The sequence below is a fragment of the Trichosurus vulpecula genome, chromosome 8, assembly GCF_011100635.1.
Source record: "Trichosurus vulpecula isolate mTriVul1 chromosome 8, mTriVul1.pri, whole genome shotgun sequence".
NCBI classification, from domain to species: Eukaryota; Metazoa; Chordata; class Mammalia; order Diprotodontia; family Phalangeridae; genus Trichosurus; species Trichosurus vulpecula.
The window spans coordinates 170572956-170591430 of record NC_050580.1 but is presented as its reverse complement, the minus strand read 5'-3'; the positions used below and the strand labels follow the sequence as shown (position 1 = coordinate 170591430).

Here is an 18475-nt window from a genome sequence, read left to right as displayed (position 1 = left end):
TGAGAAACCACATAGAGAATAAGCCTTTGACATATCCAATAGGTTTAGTAACAGACAAGTCCAATCAGACCTACTCTTTCAGACTTCCCTAAACATTTTCCAACACCATTCCAATCCTTGTCTTCCAATATCACCAGTTTACCTCTTAAATTCTTGATCTGTTTCACTATTTTATTTCCTTTTATACTTTCATGATCTTATTTCAGTTCACTTTCCCAGTTGGTCTTTTTTCTTTTTCTTTTATACCCATTTTCCTTCCTTGTCTAGTTTGTGTAAGAGATTTCTCAATTCTCTGTGTTGTCTGAAATAGCTCCCTAAACCTCTCCATCTCATATTATTTCCAAATTCCCTTGTTGGTTTTTAAACCCAAATGTTAGTTCCTTTACCACATGTATTCATAACCTCTCTTTCTATAATTTACTCCTTAGTAATATTTCTCTCTATAAACATTTTTAGGACCTAGGCTGTGGGGAAGAAAATGTTGATAGTCAGCCAGAAGTAGATTCCTATGCTGGTTGCCACTTCCCCTTGGCTATCAGCTCCCTCAAACAGAGTAGAACTTTTTGGTTGCTGTCCAGAAACTGCCCACTTCCAAAATAGATGCAGACATTTCTTCTAAACCTTTACAGTTTTCAGTACTGCATCAACTTCCTACAGATTTGGCTGTTCTTCAAGAACACCTGGTTTATTTCTTATTTAATATATGTTGTTGAAATCTGTTGCTTCAATTCAAGTTTCCAAAGCCCTAGGCATAGAAGAGGAGGGGATTTTCTTCAGCACAAAGATATTGCTTGAGCTGTGTAATAAGAAGACCTAAGTGGCAGGTTTGAAGCTAGTGGTTCTGAACTACATAGAGCTGGGTTATTTGGTTTGTCCAGCCTGGGTAGTCATCCAGGCTTGTGACAAGACTTTGAAAGAATCTTTTTTGGACTGATTGTGTTCCTGAACCATTTCTAGGTTTTAATCTGTCATTTTTTTCTTTCAAAAGGCCAAGTTAATAGAGTTTAATCCTCTGAGGGCAACTGATGTCCAACTACCAAGTGAAGCAAGTTTTGTGATTGCTAACAGTTGTGTTGCAATGAATAAGGCAGCAACTTCTCATTTCAATACTCGAGTGATGGAGTGTCGACTGGCTGCAAAGGTAATAAACTTTGTAAACTCTTGGCAAACTATGGTGCAGATTTCATGTAGGCTTGTTGCTCCCATCACTCCCCATGATTCCAATTGCTCTGATGCCACATATTTTTGTGTAATGCTACCAGAAGCACAAGTAGAATTTTGTACTTGGAGGACAAAGTGTTGGAACTAAATCTCACTTGTTCTTTTGTACTCTTCACCAGCCTTCCACTATAATAATCTTCCTTCCACTCCCAAATATTATCTGAGCTCCACCTGGCTCTTCTCCCCGGTTCCTACCCTCTCAAAACTCTCCCACCACCTTATCACACTGAGCTCTCCCTAATATCCCTACAATGTAAAATTTCCTTTAGAATGGAAGGGGGTGGGATTCCCAGTCACTAGGGCTGGGCCAACAGAACTCCATTCTGATTTCTGTTTCAAATATGATTTGTAGATAGCCTTCATTAGCTGTTGTTGGCTGGCTTCTGGGGTGGGGTTTACTCAGAAGAGGGAGTGGAATTTCTGTGTAGAAGCCCTTGAGAGGCATCTGCAGTGTTCTTTGAAGGTTTGCAGTTAACCTTTACTGATATTGAGTTTTTTAAATAGTCTATTTTTCTTTTTTAATTTGTCATATCCTAACAACATTTTTATCACACAAAATAATTCATCAAGTTTGTCTTACCAGAGAAAGAGGTTGTCCAGTCATGGGAGAATGAGGGATAAGAAAAGATGTATATCTGGAGTGTTGCTCTGGTGTCCATAAAACATTAAAAGACCCAGGAAAAGAACCCCAGTTTCTTGAGTAGATCCTCTTCAAGGGCTCTATGGAAGAATCAAATAGTGTGTGATGGTAGATGGAATTAAATTCTGCACTGATGGAGGGATCAGGACCCATTCCAGTGAACTCTTGGATCCACTGAAGTGTCATGTTAGCCTAATAAATAGGAATTAAGAGTTCTTAGGAAATCAAGATTAGTCATGTGGGAGTTCAAAGTCTTGGGCCAAATGCAAATTATTTCAATTATCGGAACTGCTGGTGACATCAGACCATGTGTGGTGGTAAGGGAGTAGGGGGAAAAGCCCATAAACGAGAAGAGAGAGAGCACCAAAGTCAAGGCATTATTGGACCCTTGGAGGATGCATTAATTCTTTGTCTTAATTTTATGCTCAGTTTTAGAATCCAGAGTTTTGATTTAGTGACTGACTAGTAAGCTACTGTGTCATTGGGATCATGTCTTAAACTTCTTTTGTATGACTGTGTGGGAAAAGTCTTTGCTTACTGCAGTGAGCACTTTACAAATATTATCTCATTTGATCCTCACAATAACTCTTCAAAGTAGGAAGTTGAGGAAAATGAGGCAAACAGAAGTTAAATGTCTTGCTTAGGGCCACACAGCTAGTAAGTAACTAAGGGTAGATTTGAACTTGAGTCCTCTAGACTCTAGGGCCAGTGCTCTGTACACCCTGCCACCTAACTGACTATAAGTACTTCCTGAAGGATTTTTAGAGAGGAGACAGGGAACAGGAGACAGTTGTAGTGCTCTTTCCTAACTAAACAAGAAGATTTGGTTACTTTCTATTTATTAGCATTTAAAAACCAGTGTGGGAGAGGTTGAGCCTGAAGACTGGCTTAGAAGTCCTTATACCAGCCTCCCCAGTGACTCCCTTCATGGGTTTAAACAAGGGACTTGATTCATTGTTTCATGGATTGAGAGCTAGACAGAATTTTAGAAGTCTTCGTTTTCTACTACCCAACTCTGAAGTTGAAGAAACAGGCTCAGATAATTTAAGTGACTTGCCTAAGGTCCTATACAGAGCTAGAAGAAATAGGAGTTGGGATTATTAGAACCCAGGTCCTCTGATTCCAAATCTACTGTTCTTTCCAAAATACTATGCCATATCTCAAACTTCTATCTCCCATTTTTATCTATGGTAAAAATCAATCTTATGACCCTTCTAGAAGTAGGATGTGGATTAAGAAATTAACGAGTAGTAATAGAATCAAACTTATGACCCTCCCAGAAGTGGGGTGTGGATCTGAGTTTTGTACAGGAGGCAGCACAAAAAAATAACCCAAAGAAAAAGAAGAACAAGAAAGAAAAGTGACTCTCTGAGGAGGCTTCACAAATAGCTTAGGAACGAAGGAAAGCAAAAGGGAAAGGAGAAAGGGAAAGATACACCCAACTGAATGCAGAATTCCAGAGAATAGCAAGGAAAGATAATAAAGGTTTCTTAAATGAGCAATGCAAAGAAGTAGAAGAAAACAATAGAATGGGAAAGACAAAAGATCTCTTCAAGAAAATTAGAGAAATTAAGGGAATGTGTCATGCAAAAATGGGCATGATAAAAGACAAAAATGGTAGGGCCTTAACAGAAGCAGAAGAGATTAAGAAGAAGTGGCAAGAATTTATAGAACTGTAGGAGAAAGATGTTAATATCACTAATAACCTTGATACTGTGGTTACCAGTCTAGAACCAGACATTGTGGAGAATAAGAGAATAAAGTCAAGTGGGCCTTAGGAAGCATGGCTAACAATGAAATTAGTGGAAGTGATGGAATCCCAGTGAGCTATTTAAAATTCTAAAATTTGATGCTGTTCAAGTGCAACACTCAATATGGCAGCAAATTTGGACAACCTAACAATGGCCACTGTATTGGAAAAGATCTGTTTATGTCCCAGTCTTAAATAAGGGCAATGCCAAGGAATGTTCATATTAGCAGACAATTGTGCTCGTTTCATACACCAGAGAAGTTATGCTTAAGATTCTGCAAGATAGGCTTCAGCAATGTGTGAACCAAGAATTACTGGAAGTGCAGGCTGGTTTTCAAAGAAGCAGAAGAAGTAGAGACCAAATTGCCAACATTCATTGGATTATGGAGAAAGCAAGAGAGTTCCAGGAAAAAAATCTGCTTTTGCTTCATGGAAGCCTTTGTGTGAATCACAACAAAATGTGTCAAGTCCTCAAAGAGATGGGAGTACCAGATCATCTTATTTGTCTCCTGAGGAACCTTCATGTGGGCTAAGCAGCAACAGTTAGAACCTAACATGGAACAACTGATTGGTTTAAGATTGGAAAAGGAGTACAATAAGGCTGTATATTGTCACCTTATTTATTTAACTTATATGCAGAGTAGTAGACCATGCAAAATCCCTGGATGTATCAAAAGATGATATTAAGGTTGCTGGGAAAAAATATCAACAAATTCAGATATGCAGATGATACCACTTTGATGGCAGAAAGTGATGAGTACCTAAGACGCTTCCTGATGAGGGTGAAAGAGGAGAATGTAAAAGCTGGCTTGAAGCTTAACATCAAAAATACTAAGATCTTGGCGACTGGTTCCATTACTTCCTGGCAAATAGAGGGAGAAGAAATGGAAGCAGTTTCAGATTTTATATTCTTGAGCTAAAAGATCACTTCAGACAGTGACTGCAGCCATGAAAGTAAAAGACACTTGCTCCTTTGAAGGAAAGCTATGGCAAATACTAAAAAGCAGAGAAATCACCTTGCTCATGAAGGGCCACATAGTGAAAACTGTGGTTTTGCCAGTAGCAACGTATGGCTGTGAGAATCGGATTGTAAGGAAAGCTGAGTATCGCAGAATCAATGCTTTAAAATTGTCATGCTGGAGAAGACTTTTGGGAGTCCCCTGGAAAGCAAGGATATCAAATCAGTCAATACTTAAGTTAATTTAGGCTATTCATTGGAAGGTCAGACACTAAAGCTGAAGCTTAAATACTTTGGCCACATAATGAGAAAACAGGACTCATTGGAAAAGACACTGATGCTGGGAAAGATTGCAAGCAAAAGGAAAAGGGGATGGTAGAGGACGAGATGGTTAGATAGTGTCATAGAAACAACAAACATAAACTTGAACAGACTTTGGGAGGTAGTGAAAGATAAAAAGGGGTTGGCATGGTATGGTCCATGGAGTCATAAAGAATCAGACATGACTCAACAACAACAACTAAGAAATTAATGAATAGTGTATAGGGCACTTTGACTTGGAGCCAAGAAGACATAGCTCAGACAACTAGGATTGACCATGGGTAAGTCACTTAACCTCTCTTGGCCTCAGTTTTCTCATCTTGAAAATGAGAAGATGGGACACAATGACCTTTAAGGTCCTTTCCAACTTTAAATCTTTGGGTCAGATTTAGAGCTGGAAGGGACTTTAGAGGCCATCAAAGCCATTCTCTTCATTTTACAGATAAATTCTGAATCTCAGAGAAGGAAAATAACTTGCCCAGGATCACACAACTAGTAAGTATCTGAGGTTGGAACCGAATCATCATGCCACATAATGTTGGTGCTAAATGTTGGCAGCTTATCCATACTATTAGGAAAAGAGTGTATTCTTTCTTCTCTTATCCATATGCTGAGTGGAGAGGGACTTAGAAGAAATCAGATGTAGCACTGGACCCATAAGTGGCAAATTCTCTCACTGATGCTTTGTCCTTGAGAAATGGCAATCTTCCTTTGCTTCCCTCATCTGTAAATCATCTTACTGTCTCCAGAGCCAAATTTCAAAGGGTCTCAAGTGGGTTTCCCTGTTCTGCTCCTTGAATTGTGTGCTGCTCAGCTGCTCATAGGAAATTACAGTCGATGTTGAGGGCATGTGGTAGATTTCATTGGTAATTGAAATGCACACTAGATTGGCTGTGTGGACCTTCCAGATGAAAGCTAAGTGGACAATTGGCCTAACCATTAGCAAATTGCGGATGTAGTTGGATTGAATGTGAAATTCTGTAAGTCAGTGCCTCTGTGTGCAGATCAATCACACATAGGAAAGGAGAGGCTAGCTTTTGAAAACTGAGCCCTGGAGCCATTTTCCTTGCATCTTACATACCCAGATGTAGTGGCCTCTGTTACCCTGGAGAGGGTGTCTGGGGAAATATGATTTCTGGGACTAGGATTTGGAACTTAGGTGTTAAATAATGAAGAGAGTCCAGACTAAGATATCATTTTTGACATGTCTGAACATGAAAGGCTTAAATTTCTTGTCAAGGTTCACTCCCAGATTCTCAAATGCTTTTCCTAGCTTCTTCATGGTTATTTCCATATTTAAATACCTGACAAAATTATTTCTAAGGTTTAAACTGTGGTGTGAATTTATGTGGGTAGATTGACTTGGAATCTTTGGGAAGTGACTACTTCACTTTGTTGGGTTCAGGGATTATGTCGGGACAGGCCATTAGTCTTTGGAACTGTCAACTTAGTACCTAAGCAGCACCCATCATAAGAGCCTATATGGTAAAGAAAAAGCATTGAACTTGAACATGAAAGATGTGAGCTCAAAGCTCAGCTCAGCCACTTGATAGCCATGTGCTCAAGACAAGTTATTTGCCTTCTCTGAATCTCAAATCATCCATCTATGAGGTGGAAACAATTATACTTAAGGCTTAGCTGTTTAACTTATGTGCTGAAGTGGAGATCTCCAGCACCTAGCATAATGCTCAGCACAGTTAAGTACTTAATAAATACTTGTTGATTGATTGGTCAAGCAATATCTTTGGGCAAGTTAACTCCTTTGAACTTCCTTTTCACTGTCTGTAAAATGGGGGTGATGATGTTTGTAATGATGATGTTTAGTTAAATTTCTATGAGAATCGAACAAGGTAGTGTATGCAAAATGCATCGTAAACCTCAGGTGTCAGTCAGTTAACATTTATTAAACCCTACTGTGTTCCAAGAACTGTATTAAGTACTGGGGATACAAAGAACAACAAAAGACAAGTCACTTCTCAGAAGGTGTTCATACTCTACAGGGAGGCAATATGCAAATAACTACGCTATATGAACATCAGGTTATTATAAACATTAGATTCTAAAGCCAGATTTAGAGGAGTAGCAGGGAAAAAGCAAAGTCATTTAGAATAAGGCTTAGATTTATTTCTATGCTTTAAAAGTGGATGTAAAATGAATTGTAAAATGCGTTAAACAAAGGATGCTATTGTTTGGTTTCCCAGGTCATCTTTAAAAACATTAACTCTTTTCAACTGCACAATCTGAGGTTTTTGAGAGTATCATTCAATAAAAGTGTTTGTTATTAATGTTTCCCTGAAATTAATGGTCTTAACCAAAAGACAAAGCTCTTTTGGTACATCCTGCTTCCTTTACAGAATAAGGAAAATCTAATAATTGGTGTTGGAGTAGAGTAAATCAATTGCACATTTCCTTATGGAGTTTTCTCCTTTCCCCTTCCTTTTTTTTCTTCTCATTGTTTGTTCTCTGCCCTTGCCATACCTTGGTCCCAGGAAATGAAGCTTGACTGGCTATAGTGTCTGTTCCAAGGACTAGGGGAAAGGCACTATCCGGACTCAAGCATTCTCTCCTTGTTTTGAGTGCCAGCTCCTTTTAGAGGGCCCATGTAGTAGCCTGTGGGATAAACCACGGTGGATTACAGAGGGAGGATAGAGAGAGAGGGAGACATACCCTGGTTTGGAAGTGGCTAAAAAATCCTTCCAGCAAGTTATTGCTGGTCCCAAATATTTGGTGCATGCTTAACTTAGGGTGTTCTCTCAAAGGAGAAGGGAAAACACAGCTTTACCATGCCACCAGTTGAATGAAAATGGTTTTTCATGAATTGCCCAATGAGGTTTTCATTTAAAATACCATTCATATGTCCAGATATTCAAGTTCATTAGCTACCTTCCAAGTGACATCTAGTAAACAGGGGAAGTCCTAACCAGGTCATTGATAACATGACTCCCTCAGACTCACATCATGTGAGATTGGAATAGTTTTCTGTGAATGTTATAGAGGCAGGATGTAATAAGGATAAATCATCTGACTAGGGATTAAAAGTGTGGAATTGTCCATGGAAGTAGCCCTGTGGGAAAGGAGGGACAGACATAACATCAATAAGAGATTAGTGTTCTTTTTGGAGGACAAAGACTTAATTTTTCTGGTCTTTGGATATCTGTCATATAAGAATGGGAAATCCCAAACATCTGAACCCACTCTATATTTCTGAGCAATAGTGGGGAGCTTGGGTAGGTTGAGCGGAAAGAAATTCATCTTCATGTTGAATTTGGCTAATTAAAACATGGCCTGTTGATTTCTGAATAGAAATTGATCTTTGTTTTGATTTGAATTTGCAGTTCCTGGCTAAGTACAAAGGCCTGGATTGGAACAAAGCCCTGTGCTTGGAGGAGGTGCAGATCAAACTAGGATTAAGTCTGGAGGAAATGCTGCTACTAGTGGAAGAAGTCTTCCATTCAGAACCTTACAGCCAAGAGGAAGTCTGCAATAACCTAGAAATTAGCCTGGAGGAGCTGAAGACCCAAATCCTTTGCAAGAACACTCAAGATGGTAAGTCCTGAGAACTTCCAACCAAAGATAAGTTACTTCCATTCCTTCACCTCTAGTAAGTGGTTAAAGCTCAACTTCCCAAATGACTTGTATCAGTTTTGAAGCATTCTGGAATGAAAATCTAGGTATGTAATCCCCTGGCCTTTCCTCTTTCTCCCATGCTTATCCACCCTTTGGCCACTTTGTTACTAAGAGTAACTACTTTCAATGAGAAAAGTGATGTGTTATTATAGCCAATGAGATCATGAAGGTTCAACTGACTTGTGACAGGCTGGATGGTTTTCATCATAGCCTGTGGCCCATATTCTCTATCTTTTTTTGAATTTGTTAGATCTATTTTAATTTCTTTAGGTAACTTGTCTGGCAGCACCAGAAACTGGAGATGGAGGTAGGAGGTATAGGCTTATGAAGAGAGTGCAGCTCCCTTGGTACTGCTTGGCTTGGAAACTGAAGATGGTTCATTTGATGGAGGGCAGAACTACTGAGACTGTCAGCTCTTAGCCATGACCTTGTAGCCCTTTCAGTGGGGCCTGACTATAGTCATGCCTTAAACCCAGATCTTCTGATGCATTGGCTGGCTTTTTACTCACTATACCATGCTTCCCTCTCTTGCATTACAAATATAGATGCAGTCATTTCCTCTTTCTCTTCCCTTCTCTCTACTCTTACCATCCATGCCCTAATAAAGATTCTTATTTCTCCCCTTTTGGATTATTGCAGTTACCTTTTAGTTGGTCTTTCCTGCTAAGTCTTCCCACTCTACCTTTCAAATCATCCATTTGCAGTGGTTGCCAGACTTCTATTCCTTCCTATAGTTCCTAGGAGAAATCCCCTTCTAGAAGGCAGCTGCTGCTCTCAGTTCTGGGAGGGAGAGGAGGAAAGGAATGGGGCTAGGAGGGTAATCTTGGGGTTAGAGAGGGACTGAAGCGACTTCAGAAAACCAAGACTACAGATAAGTAAGTCTTTCTTCAAAAGATGATGGGGATCACACCAGGTTATCAATATGGAGGCTACATGGCCAAGTCTCTGTTAGTTATGGCTCCAAAGAGAAATTTTTCCTCAAAGGCAGTAACTAAGTGGTAGGGGCATATGAAACATGAAGTGGAAACTTCATGAAAACCATGAAAATTTATTGATGAGACTATCCCTCGGTGATGCTGCTGTGTTTTATGGCTCATCCATAGAGTAGTCAAAAGCTTACCTTTTTTGTTTGTTAATTTTTTTAGGCTGCACTTATGATTTCATTGGTATAGGGAAATCATTCTTTTCACTCATTCCCTTTCTCTTCCCACCCCACGCTACCTCCCCCCCCCCCCCCCACCAGAGGAAACTCCTCTACCAATTCATTTTGGGCATTAAGAAGTTAAGTAATCCTAATTAAGAACCTAGTTTAGCCTAGGATCACACAGTCCATCAAGTTAAGTCAGGCCTTACACCCAAGTCTTCTGGCATCTTGGCTGACTCTTTATCCCCCATACCATTGCAAAAATTGATGCAGTCGTTCCCTCCTCTCTATTCCTATCATCCACCCCCTAGTTTAGTTTCTCACAGCTTCCCTCTTGGACAATTACAATTACTTTTTTTTTAAATTAAATTTACTTATTTATTTTTAGTTTTCAACATTCACTTCCATAAGATTGAGTTCCAGATTTTCTCCCCATCTCTCTCTTCCCCCCCCACCCCAAGACAGCATATAATTTGATAAAGGCTCTACACATACACTCGTATTAAACCTATTTTCACATTAGTTATGTTGTAAAGAAAAATTAAAACCAATGGGAGAAACCATGAAAATACAGTTACTTCTTCGTAGGTCTTTTCTATTAAGTCTTAACACTTAACACTTCAAATTCTCATTCACATGTTTACCAGGTATACCTTCCTTCCTTAGGCATGTATGTTTGACCACGGTTTATTTTTGCTCAGAACCTTTCAGAGGCTTCCTTGTTACCTACTCAGTAAAGTACTTAAGATCTTTTTTCCTGGCATTCCAGGCCTACTGCCATCCAGCCCCACCTTATCTTTGCAGCCTTATCTTATGCCCCTTCACCTATTCTCTGCTCATGAAAAACTGGAAACCCCATGCTTTTTTTCCTTCCAGTCTTTACTCACACTGGTTTCATGCCAAATAAAAGGGAGTGTTTTTACTTAGGAATAATATTAATAATGGGGCAGCAAGGTGGTGCAGTGAATAGAGCATGGGGCCTTGAGTCAGGAAGACCTGAGTTCAAATGCAGCCTTAGACACTTTCTAGCTGTATGATCCTGGGCAAGTCACTTATCCCTGTTTGCCTGCATTTCCTCATCTGTAAAATGAGCTGGAGAAGGAAATGGCAAACCACTCTAGAATCCTTACCAAGGAAACCCCAAATGTGGTCATGAAGAGTTAGACATGACTGAGATAACTGAACAAGAACAAAACATTAATTGTAGTAGCTAATATTGAGAGAGTGCCTGTTATGTGTCAGGCACTGTGCTACATTCTTTACAATTATTATCTTATTCAGTCCTCACTACAACCCTGGGAGATAGGTACTATTGTTATCCCCATTTTACAAAAGAGGAAACTGAAGCAGACAAAGGTTAAGTGACTCGCCCAGGGTCACACAACTAGTAAAAGTCTGAGGCCGAATTTGAGCTCAGGTCTTCCTGACTCCAGGCTCTTTACCCACTGTGCCACCTAGTTGCCCCAGGCAGAAAACTTATGGAACTCTCTCCTGACCTTGCTCAAGAACTTCTAGTGGCTCCCTTTTGCTTGTAGGATAAAATACAAACTTGTCTGCTGGGCACGTAAGTCTCTTCACAGGCTGATACCAGCTTACCTTTCCAGGATCATTTCGCATTGCTCTTCTGCATCCTCTTCTTGTATTCTACCTTCCAAACTAGCCCACTCTGTTCTTCGACCTTGGAATTCATTTCTGTCCTCTTTTCTTTTGTGCAGGTATGTTCCCCATACCTGTAAATGCACTCTTTTCTCTCTTCAGCCTCTAGGAATAACTAGCTTCTTTCAAGCCCCAATTCAAGGGTTGTTTCTTCCCTGATGCCTATCGTGATTTCCCCAGCTGTAGAGCTCTCCCTTCTCAAAATTACTTTGTATGTATGGTATGTGTGATGATATTTTCTTCTAATAGAATGTAGAAGGCTCTTTGAGGCAGGGGCCATTTTGTTTTTGTCTTCTTGGGGCCATCATAGTAACGTCCTTTTTGAATGAACAGATGGATATGTTTATTCATTCCATACATCATCACACAAATCTGTTGCTCCAGGCAGACTTGATGTATTCACATATTTCAGTCATATTCCCATCTTTGTCCATTATTCCTCATTCCTCTTGAGTAGAAGTATCTTTCCTCTTCACTTTTGTCTGTCCAGATGTTAAGCGTGCTTCAGGCCCAACTTAATTCCTACCTTCCCTATGAATCTTCCCTGACCACCCTTTCTCCCCTCTCCCTGTTCTGTCCCTCTGCTTCTACTACTTTTACTTCTCAGTCTGCCCCCTCTTCCTCAGTACGATGGGATACTTTGCATTATTCTCTTGTCTTGTCTTGCATTATCTGTTATCATTTTAAACTTCTTGAGTGAACTCTTATTTCATCTGATTCTTATTTTATTTTTGTATCTTAGCACTGTGTACACCTCAAATCCTTAATAAATCATTTTTGATTCAAATTGTAAAGCACAGAAAACTGGTCCCCAGGAGGACAAGACTTAGGACAAATACTTTGACATATAACCTGTAAGTAGTTGGCCTTTTTGGTCACAGTGTGGTGAATTGAGTTGTTATGTTTAAGAAATAGTCAAGTGCTTCCAGGATTCTTGTCCAGTTCATCATAGATAGCTTTCAACACCCATTATTTGATAAACATAGTTTGGATTATTTTTCCCTGAATGACCTGGTTATGAATGGGAGTTGTGTTGGCAGTCTACCAGTTTTCGTCACAGTTTATGAAGACAGGTCACAAATATTGGCCAACATTTCTACAGTTTCAGCCTTGAGTTCCTTTGGAACCCTTGGGTGACTGCCATTGAGTCTCAGTGATTTATTTATTTCCACTTTGTCAATTATGTTTAGAACATCCTGTCTGCTTACCAGTGTTTGATTTTTCCAATTCAAAAATAGTTTGGGAGTGAGAGTGTCCTAAATCTCTCAGTAAAACTGACGCAAAGAGAATTTGTTGAGTGTTTTTGCTGTCGACTTTTCACTCTAAGACCGTGCCTTTTGTTCATCAACAGTTGAACTGAATTGACTCAAGAAGTCTCTGACTCTCCAGCTAACTTCCTGTCTCTAGTATATTAGAAGAAACTTTTATTACTGACCATATAATCCCTTTCAAGATGCTCCTAAAATGCATTTTGGTCTACCTGTTTTTCACATTTATATATGAACTTTGTGGACTTCTCAATTCTTTCCATTTGAGCAGAGTTCCATTTTTTAAAAAAAGATTAATTCCTTACACAATATCCCCCTGTCACTTCCACTTACCTTTATAGGTTTTTTCTGGATTTGTGGCATGCATTTTTTTAAAGGAATAAAATACTAAAGAGCATTATAGTCACAGCAGTGGCAATTGGGAGCCTTCATGCTTTGGCGCCGAATGACATAACCCAAAAGATATCTATTGACACTCCTTAGCCTGGGCTGGCCATTGCCTTGGAGTACTATTTTAAATTCAGTAATGATGACTTGTATCGTGACTGAGAGTAGTGGATGCCACTCCTGTACCCCAGAAGTTCCCCAGGACCCTCAATGGAGAAGAACCCAGCTTCCACAGCCTCTCTGCAGCTTACACAAATATACAGACTCTGTGATCCCCCTTCCTTGCCAAGACAACCAATAACATTGATATGTTGAGGGCAGTTCCCCCCAGAATGTGGAGCAGTAAGGGTAAATAGGCAAAGTTAAACTATGTAACATTCATTTGGAGGTGCTAAGCAGAGCTACAACTGGGTTAGGGTAACTTTGGTTTTATCCTAGAATACCTAAATCTAGGAGGTACACTTCCTCACTTGTAGCATCCCTCTTGTGCTTTGAAAATCCTCCACCAACTCCAAGTTGTTCTGCACACCCCCTTCCCCACCACTGTCTTCTATTTCTTTTTAATGATTCAATAATTTTTCTTTTCTTTTTTTTTTTTTAAAACCTATGACTAGTCTTATGAACTCTTTCCCAGAAGGTACAAATCATAATTTGTAATGGAGGATGTAACTGGTCGTAGTTCTTAATACTTATGTTGTTTTTCTTTAGTGTATTGTAGCCCGTTGTCGTTTTGCTTCTGCTCTATTATTTCTTTATCAGTTCATATAACTTCTTCCAGGTTTCTCTGGATCCATCCCTTTCATCATTTCTTATGGAACAACAATATACTATTATTTTTGCATACCATAGTTTGTCATTACCCATTAGATTGGCATCCCGTTAGTTTCCATTTCTTTGTTACAACAAAAAGTACTTTTATAATTTTTTTTTGCATTTATGGGTCCTATTTTCCTCTTTCTTTTATCGTTTTGGGATATGAGCCAAATAGTGGCATCACTGGATCAGTAAGAATGCAATGTGTTTTCTAGGGGATAGTTCCAAGTTACTTTCTATAATGACTGGACCAATTAGTATCCCAATATTCCCATAGATTCTTCAAAAACTGTCATTTTCTTTTTTTGTTATCTTTGTTAATCTGATGGGTATGAGGTAGAAGAACCTCAGTGCAATTTTAATTTCTCTCTTTGTTAATGATTTGGAACTTTTTTCTCATATGGTTGCCCTGTTTATATCCTTTGACTATTTGTTTAGTTGTATCGATTTTCTACATATATTTGAAATGAGACCTTTATTTAAAAAAAACCAACAGCACAAAACTTGCTACAAAATTTTTTCCTCTTAACTATTTTCCTCCTAGGAGTTGTTTCTCATCTTAACCACACTGATTTTGTTTGTGAAGAAACTTTTCATTTTTATGTAATATTGTCTGTTTTATCTCCTCTCATCATCTGTATCTTTCATCTAGTCTAGAATGGTTCACTTATCTATGGTTTTTAGTGATAACTCCTTCTCTGCTACTATTATTTATCATGTGACTTTTTATATCTAGATCTTGTGTCCATTTGATCCTTATTGTGGTATATGATGTGAGATGTTGGTGTAAGCCCAATTTCTGCCATACTGTTTTCCGTTCTTTCCAATAGTTTGTTTCAAATAATAAATCTTTGTCTTAGGAGTTGAAAACCTTAGGGTTTCTAAGCACTATGCTACAATACATGATTGCTTCTCAGTCTTTGGTACCTAATCTCTCCTAATGATCAACTTTTCTATTTAAAATAATATCATATAATTTTGATAATTATGGCTTTGTAGTATTGTTTGAGAACTGATACTGATAGGCCCCCCTCCTTTCCGACTTTTTTCATTATTCCCCTGAGATTCTTAACCTTTTTAGGTACTCTAGGTGAATTTTGTTGTTGCTTTTCTAGTTCTGTAAAGTAACTTTTTGGTAGTCTGACTGGTATAACACTGAATCTGTAAATTAATTAAGGCAGGATTTTTTTTTTTCATGTTGACATGATGTAGGGGTGGCCTCAAGGCCACATGTGACTTTCTCTAGGTCCTTGGCTGTGGCCTTTTGACTGAGTCCAAGTTTTACAGAACAAATCCTTTTATTAAGGGGATTTGTTCTGTGAAGTTTGGATTCAGTCAAAGGGCTGCACTTGAGAGCATAGAAGGCCACAGGTGGCCTTGAGGCCCCAGGGTCCCCAACCCTGGAAAACAATTAATCTCTCCAGCTACTTTTGCTTATCTGTATTTCTGTAAAGGTTGTTTTGTAGTACATTCATGTGATCCCTTGCATGAGCTATGTGTGAAATATTTTCTATATTCTGTAGTTATTTTGAATGGAATATCTTGATCTATCTCCTCCTGCCAGGTTTTGTTGGTACTATACAGAAAACGATATTATTTTTGTGATTCTATTTTCTATCCAGCTGAAGTTAGTGACTTGAGCTTAACATGTCTGTATCAATAGGGCAAGATTCATGACCTCAAAGATGACCATGAACATGCCTATATAGTTTGGAATTGCAAAGTATAAGAGATTCTCTAGGTAGAAGGCAGGGGAAGTATAACATTTATTTAGACACCAGAGGATCAAATCCCAGAACCATTAACCCCAATTCATTATAGCGGTAATTGTATTTCAAAACCAGTAAATTCACATCAATGTAACAACAAGGAAATTATAATACACTATTACAGCAAGGAGCCAAGTCATTCTGTAACCTTCCCCTCTGCTGGGGCCTTTCTGTAAACACTCACAAATCCCAACTGTCTGCTTACCTGCATTCTCTCCCCCCATCAGTTCTCTAGTCTCTGCAGCTCTCTGGTTTCCACTCTCAGCTCTGCACTCTCTTTGCAGCTCTGTCATCTCCTTGGGCTGAATTCTAACTTTACAATGGCTACTTTCTGGGTATACATCCTCCTTTTAGGGCCCAAGGGCTTCATGCCCAATCAGCAAAAGGGTGTAGACCTGGGGCTTAGTAATTAGTAAGTGAAGAGTATAGGCCTGGGGCTTAGTACCTAGTAGGTTGGCCTGCCTACAAATAAACCTCTAATCAAGCTTCCCTTAACTGGTCCCACCTGAGGCCTATTGAATGGGTGGGAAAGGTCTTTAATCACTGATTGGCATCACAAAAGTGTAGGCCTGCCTCTAATCAAGCCTCTCTTAACTAGCCCCACCTGAGACCTATTGAACCACGAGAAAGATCTTGAGTCACTGATTGGCATCACTGTGTCCCTCCAAGCAAACTACTCACTATATTGCCTATTTCCCACAGAAGCAGCTCTCTCACATACTTCCTGGCTTCCCCAAACACATCAGAGACTCCTTGAACAGCAATTATTCCTATGGAACAAAGACTTTTTTTTAATGATAGTAACATTGTTAGACACTGAAGTCTCTGATTAAATGGTACTTCATATGTGGTATTTAACATTATGATGTGTTCCTGAATTTGCTTTTTGAATGCAATTATCAAGCTCTTATCACTTTCCCAGCCTAGATTCATGATGTAGTGGAAAGACTAGTAGAAATTGTAGTCATACAGACCTGGATTTAAGTTCTAGCCCTCCTTTTTACTAACAGCATGGCCCTGAATGAATCTTTAACCTTTCAGAGTTTCATTTTCCTTGAGGTATCTCTAGATGATCTCAAAGATCCCTTCCAGCTCCAAACATAATTGTCTTGGAGCCCAACACTGACTGCAGTCAGAAGTCTATTTGTACCTCTGATGAGGCAGCTAGGAAGTATCCTTCCTCTAGTCCTTGGAACCCTCCCTGGTAACCAAGAAAAGTGAGTAAGAAAAATGGAACAATGTATTGACCAAGTCTGACAATCTATGCAATACTGGTGCTGCAGTGGATAGAGAAAACCTGGGTTCAAAATCAGTTATTCTTATTAACTGTGTGACCCTGGGCAAGTCACTTAACCTCTGTCTGCCTCAGTTTCCTCATCTGTAAAATGGGGATAATAAAAACTCCTCCCTTCCAGGATTGTTATGAGGATGAAATGAGATAATAATTATAAAGCGCTTAGCATAGTGCCGGGCGCATAGTAAATGCTATAAATGTTAGTTATTGTTATTAACTTTGTGACTCTGGCAAGTCACTTAACCTTTGTCTGCCTCAGTTTCCTCAACTGTAAGATAGGGATAATAGGAGCACCTACCTTACAGGATTGTTATAAGAATCAAATGAGATAATATTGGTAAAGCACTTAGCATAGTGCCTGGCACATAGTAGGTGCTTAAGAAATGCTTATTCCCTTCCCTTGTGGCCCTGGGAGGTTTTCAGGTTTGATTCTGTTATAGCAGATGTTTGTTTGAAGACCCTGATAACCAGTGATGGAGGCAAAGATTAAACATACTTATAGCTGATGGATCATGAATAGGATTCTTTTCTTCTTCCTACTATTTACTTATGTTCTGGTCTAATTTTGACCTAGGCTGATTCTGCTGGCCATGAACATTTCTACCCATGCCAAATATGAGCCAAGGGCTTTCTTATCTCCACATTTAGCTTTCTTTTTCCATTTGTTTGTAAACTCTTTGAAGGCAGGGTCTCTTGTTATACCCATCTTTGTGTTCTCAGTACTTGGTCTTGTCATTCATAATTTCTGTTTGTCAAATTGATTGGGAAAGGTAGGGTTTGAGGGGAAAGATTGATAGGAAGTACCTTCAAGCAAAACCATGATCTCTGGGCTGTGCTCAGATTGACAAGGTTTTTGAGGCTCATGTCTGATTGCTGCTCTCCTCTTTCCTAGCTTGTCAAAGTTTTAGATGCAAAGTTGTTCAGAAACCATCCTTATTCTTTATATGCTTGATGTACATGAGGAGGGCAGCCACAGTTCCAAATATGCTGTTGTCCAAGGACATCTCACTGTCCACTACTAATTTATTTGTTTAGGTATGATTTCTAAAGTAATGGCTATTATGGAACTTAAACAAACACAATGAGATCTGAATAGATATTCTTGGGGAAGTATCCAAGGCATTGCATTGAGTGTATTTAACAATGGCAGGCTTTCCAAATGGGTCCTAAAAAAAGAATGAAAATGTCACTCATTTAATTTTGATCGTAATTGGCTCTAATTTCTCATAAATGGAGATTTGAGCCACTATTTGGAAGTCATTTAATATCTTAAGATCATATATTTAGGTTAGGAAGGGACCTTAAAAGCTGTCCAGTCCACCCTCCTAATTTTACTGATGAAGAAACTGAAGACCAGAGCAGTGAAGTGATTTGTTCAAAGTCAAACAGGTGACTCAGTAAACCTCAGAGTAAACTCAGAACCTCTGACTCCTAATCCTGCACTTCTATATCATTCAGGGAGAACATGAAAAAAAAATCATGCTATTTTGTGCCTTGAAGAATTCACAGGGTATGGCAGCCAGCAGTCCTCTCTATTTAAGGAATAAATTCACCTTGGTTTAAATTATTTCAGGCTTCTGTAATGCAGATCAGCCATTTTCCTGTTTCACAGAAATGCTGTTCTCTG

General features: G+C 39.1%; 1 protein-coding gene across 2 annotated transcripts in view; it reads left to right on the top strand.

Moving 5' to 3' along the window:
* Nucleotides 1–18475, top strand: part of GALK2 (galactokinase 2) — a 178308-nt gene that overhangs the window by 127296 nt on the left and 32537 nt on the right. For both annotated transcript variants that reach the window (XM_036734406.1, XM_036734405.1), the window contains exons 7-8: nt 989–1141; nt 8226–8436. In XM_036734406.1, the coding sequence (XP_036590301.1) occupies nt 989–1141; nt 8226–8436 (364 nt within the window). The remainder of the gene's footprint in view (nt 1–988; nt 1142–8225; nt 8437–18475) is intronic.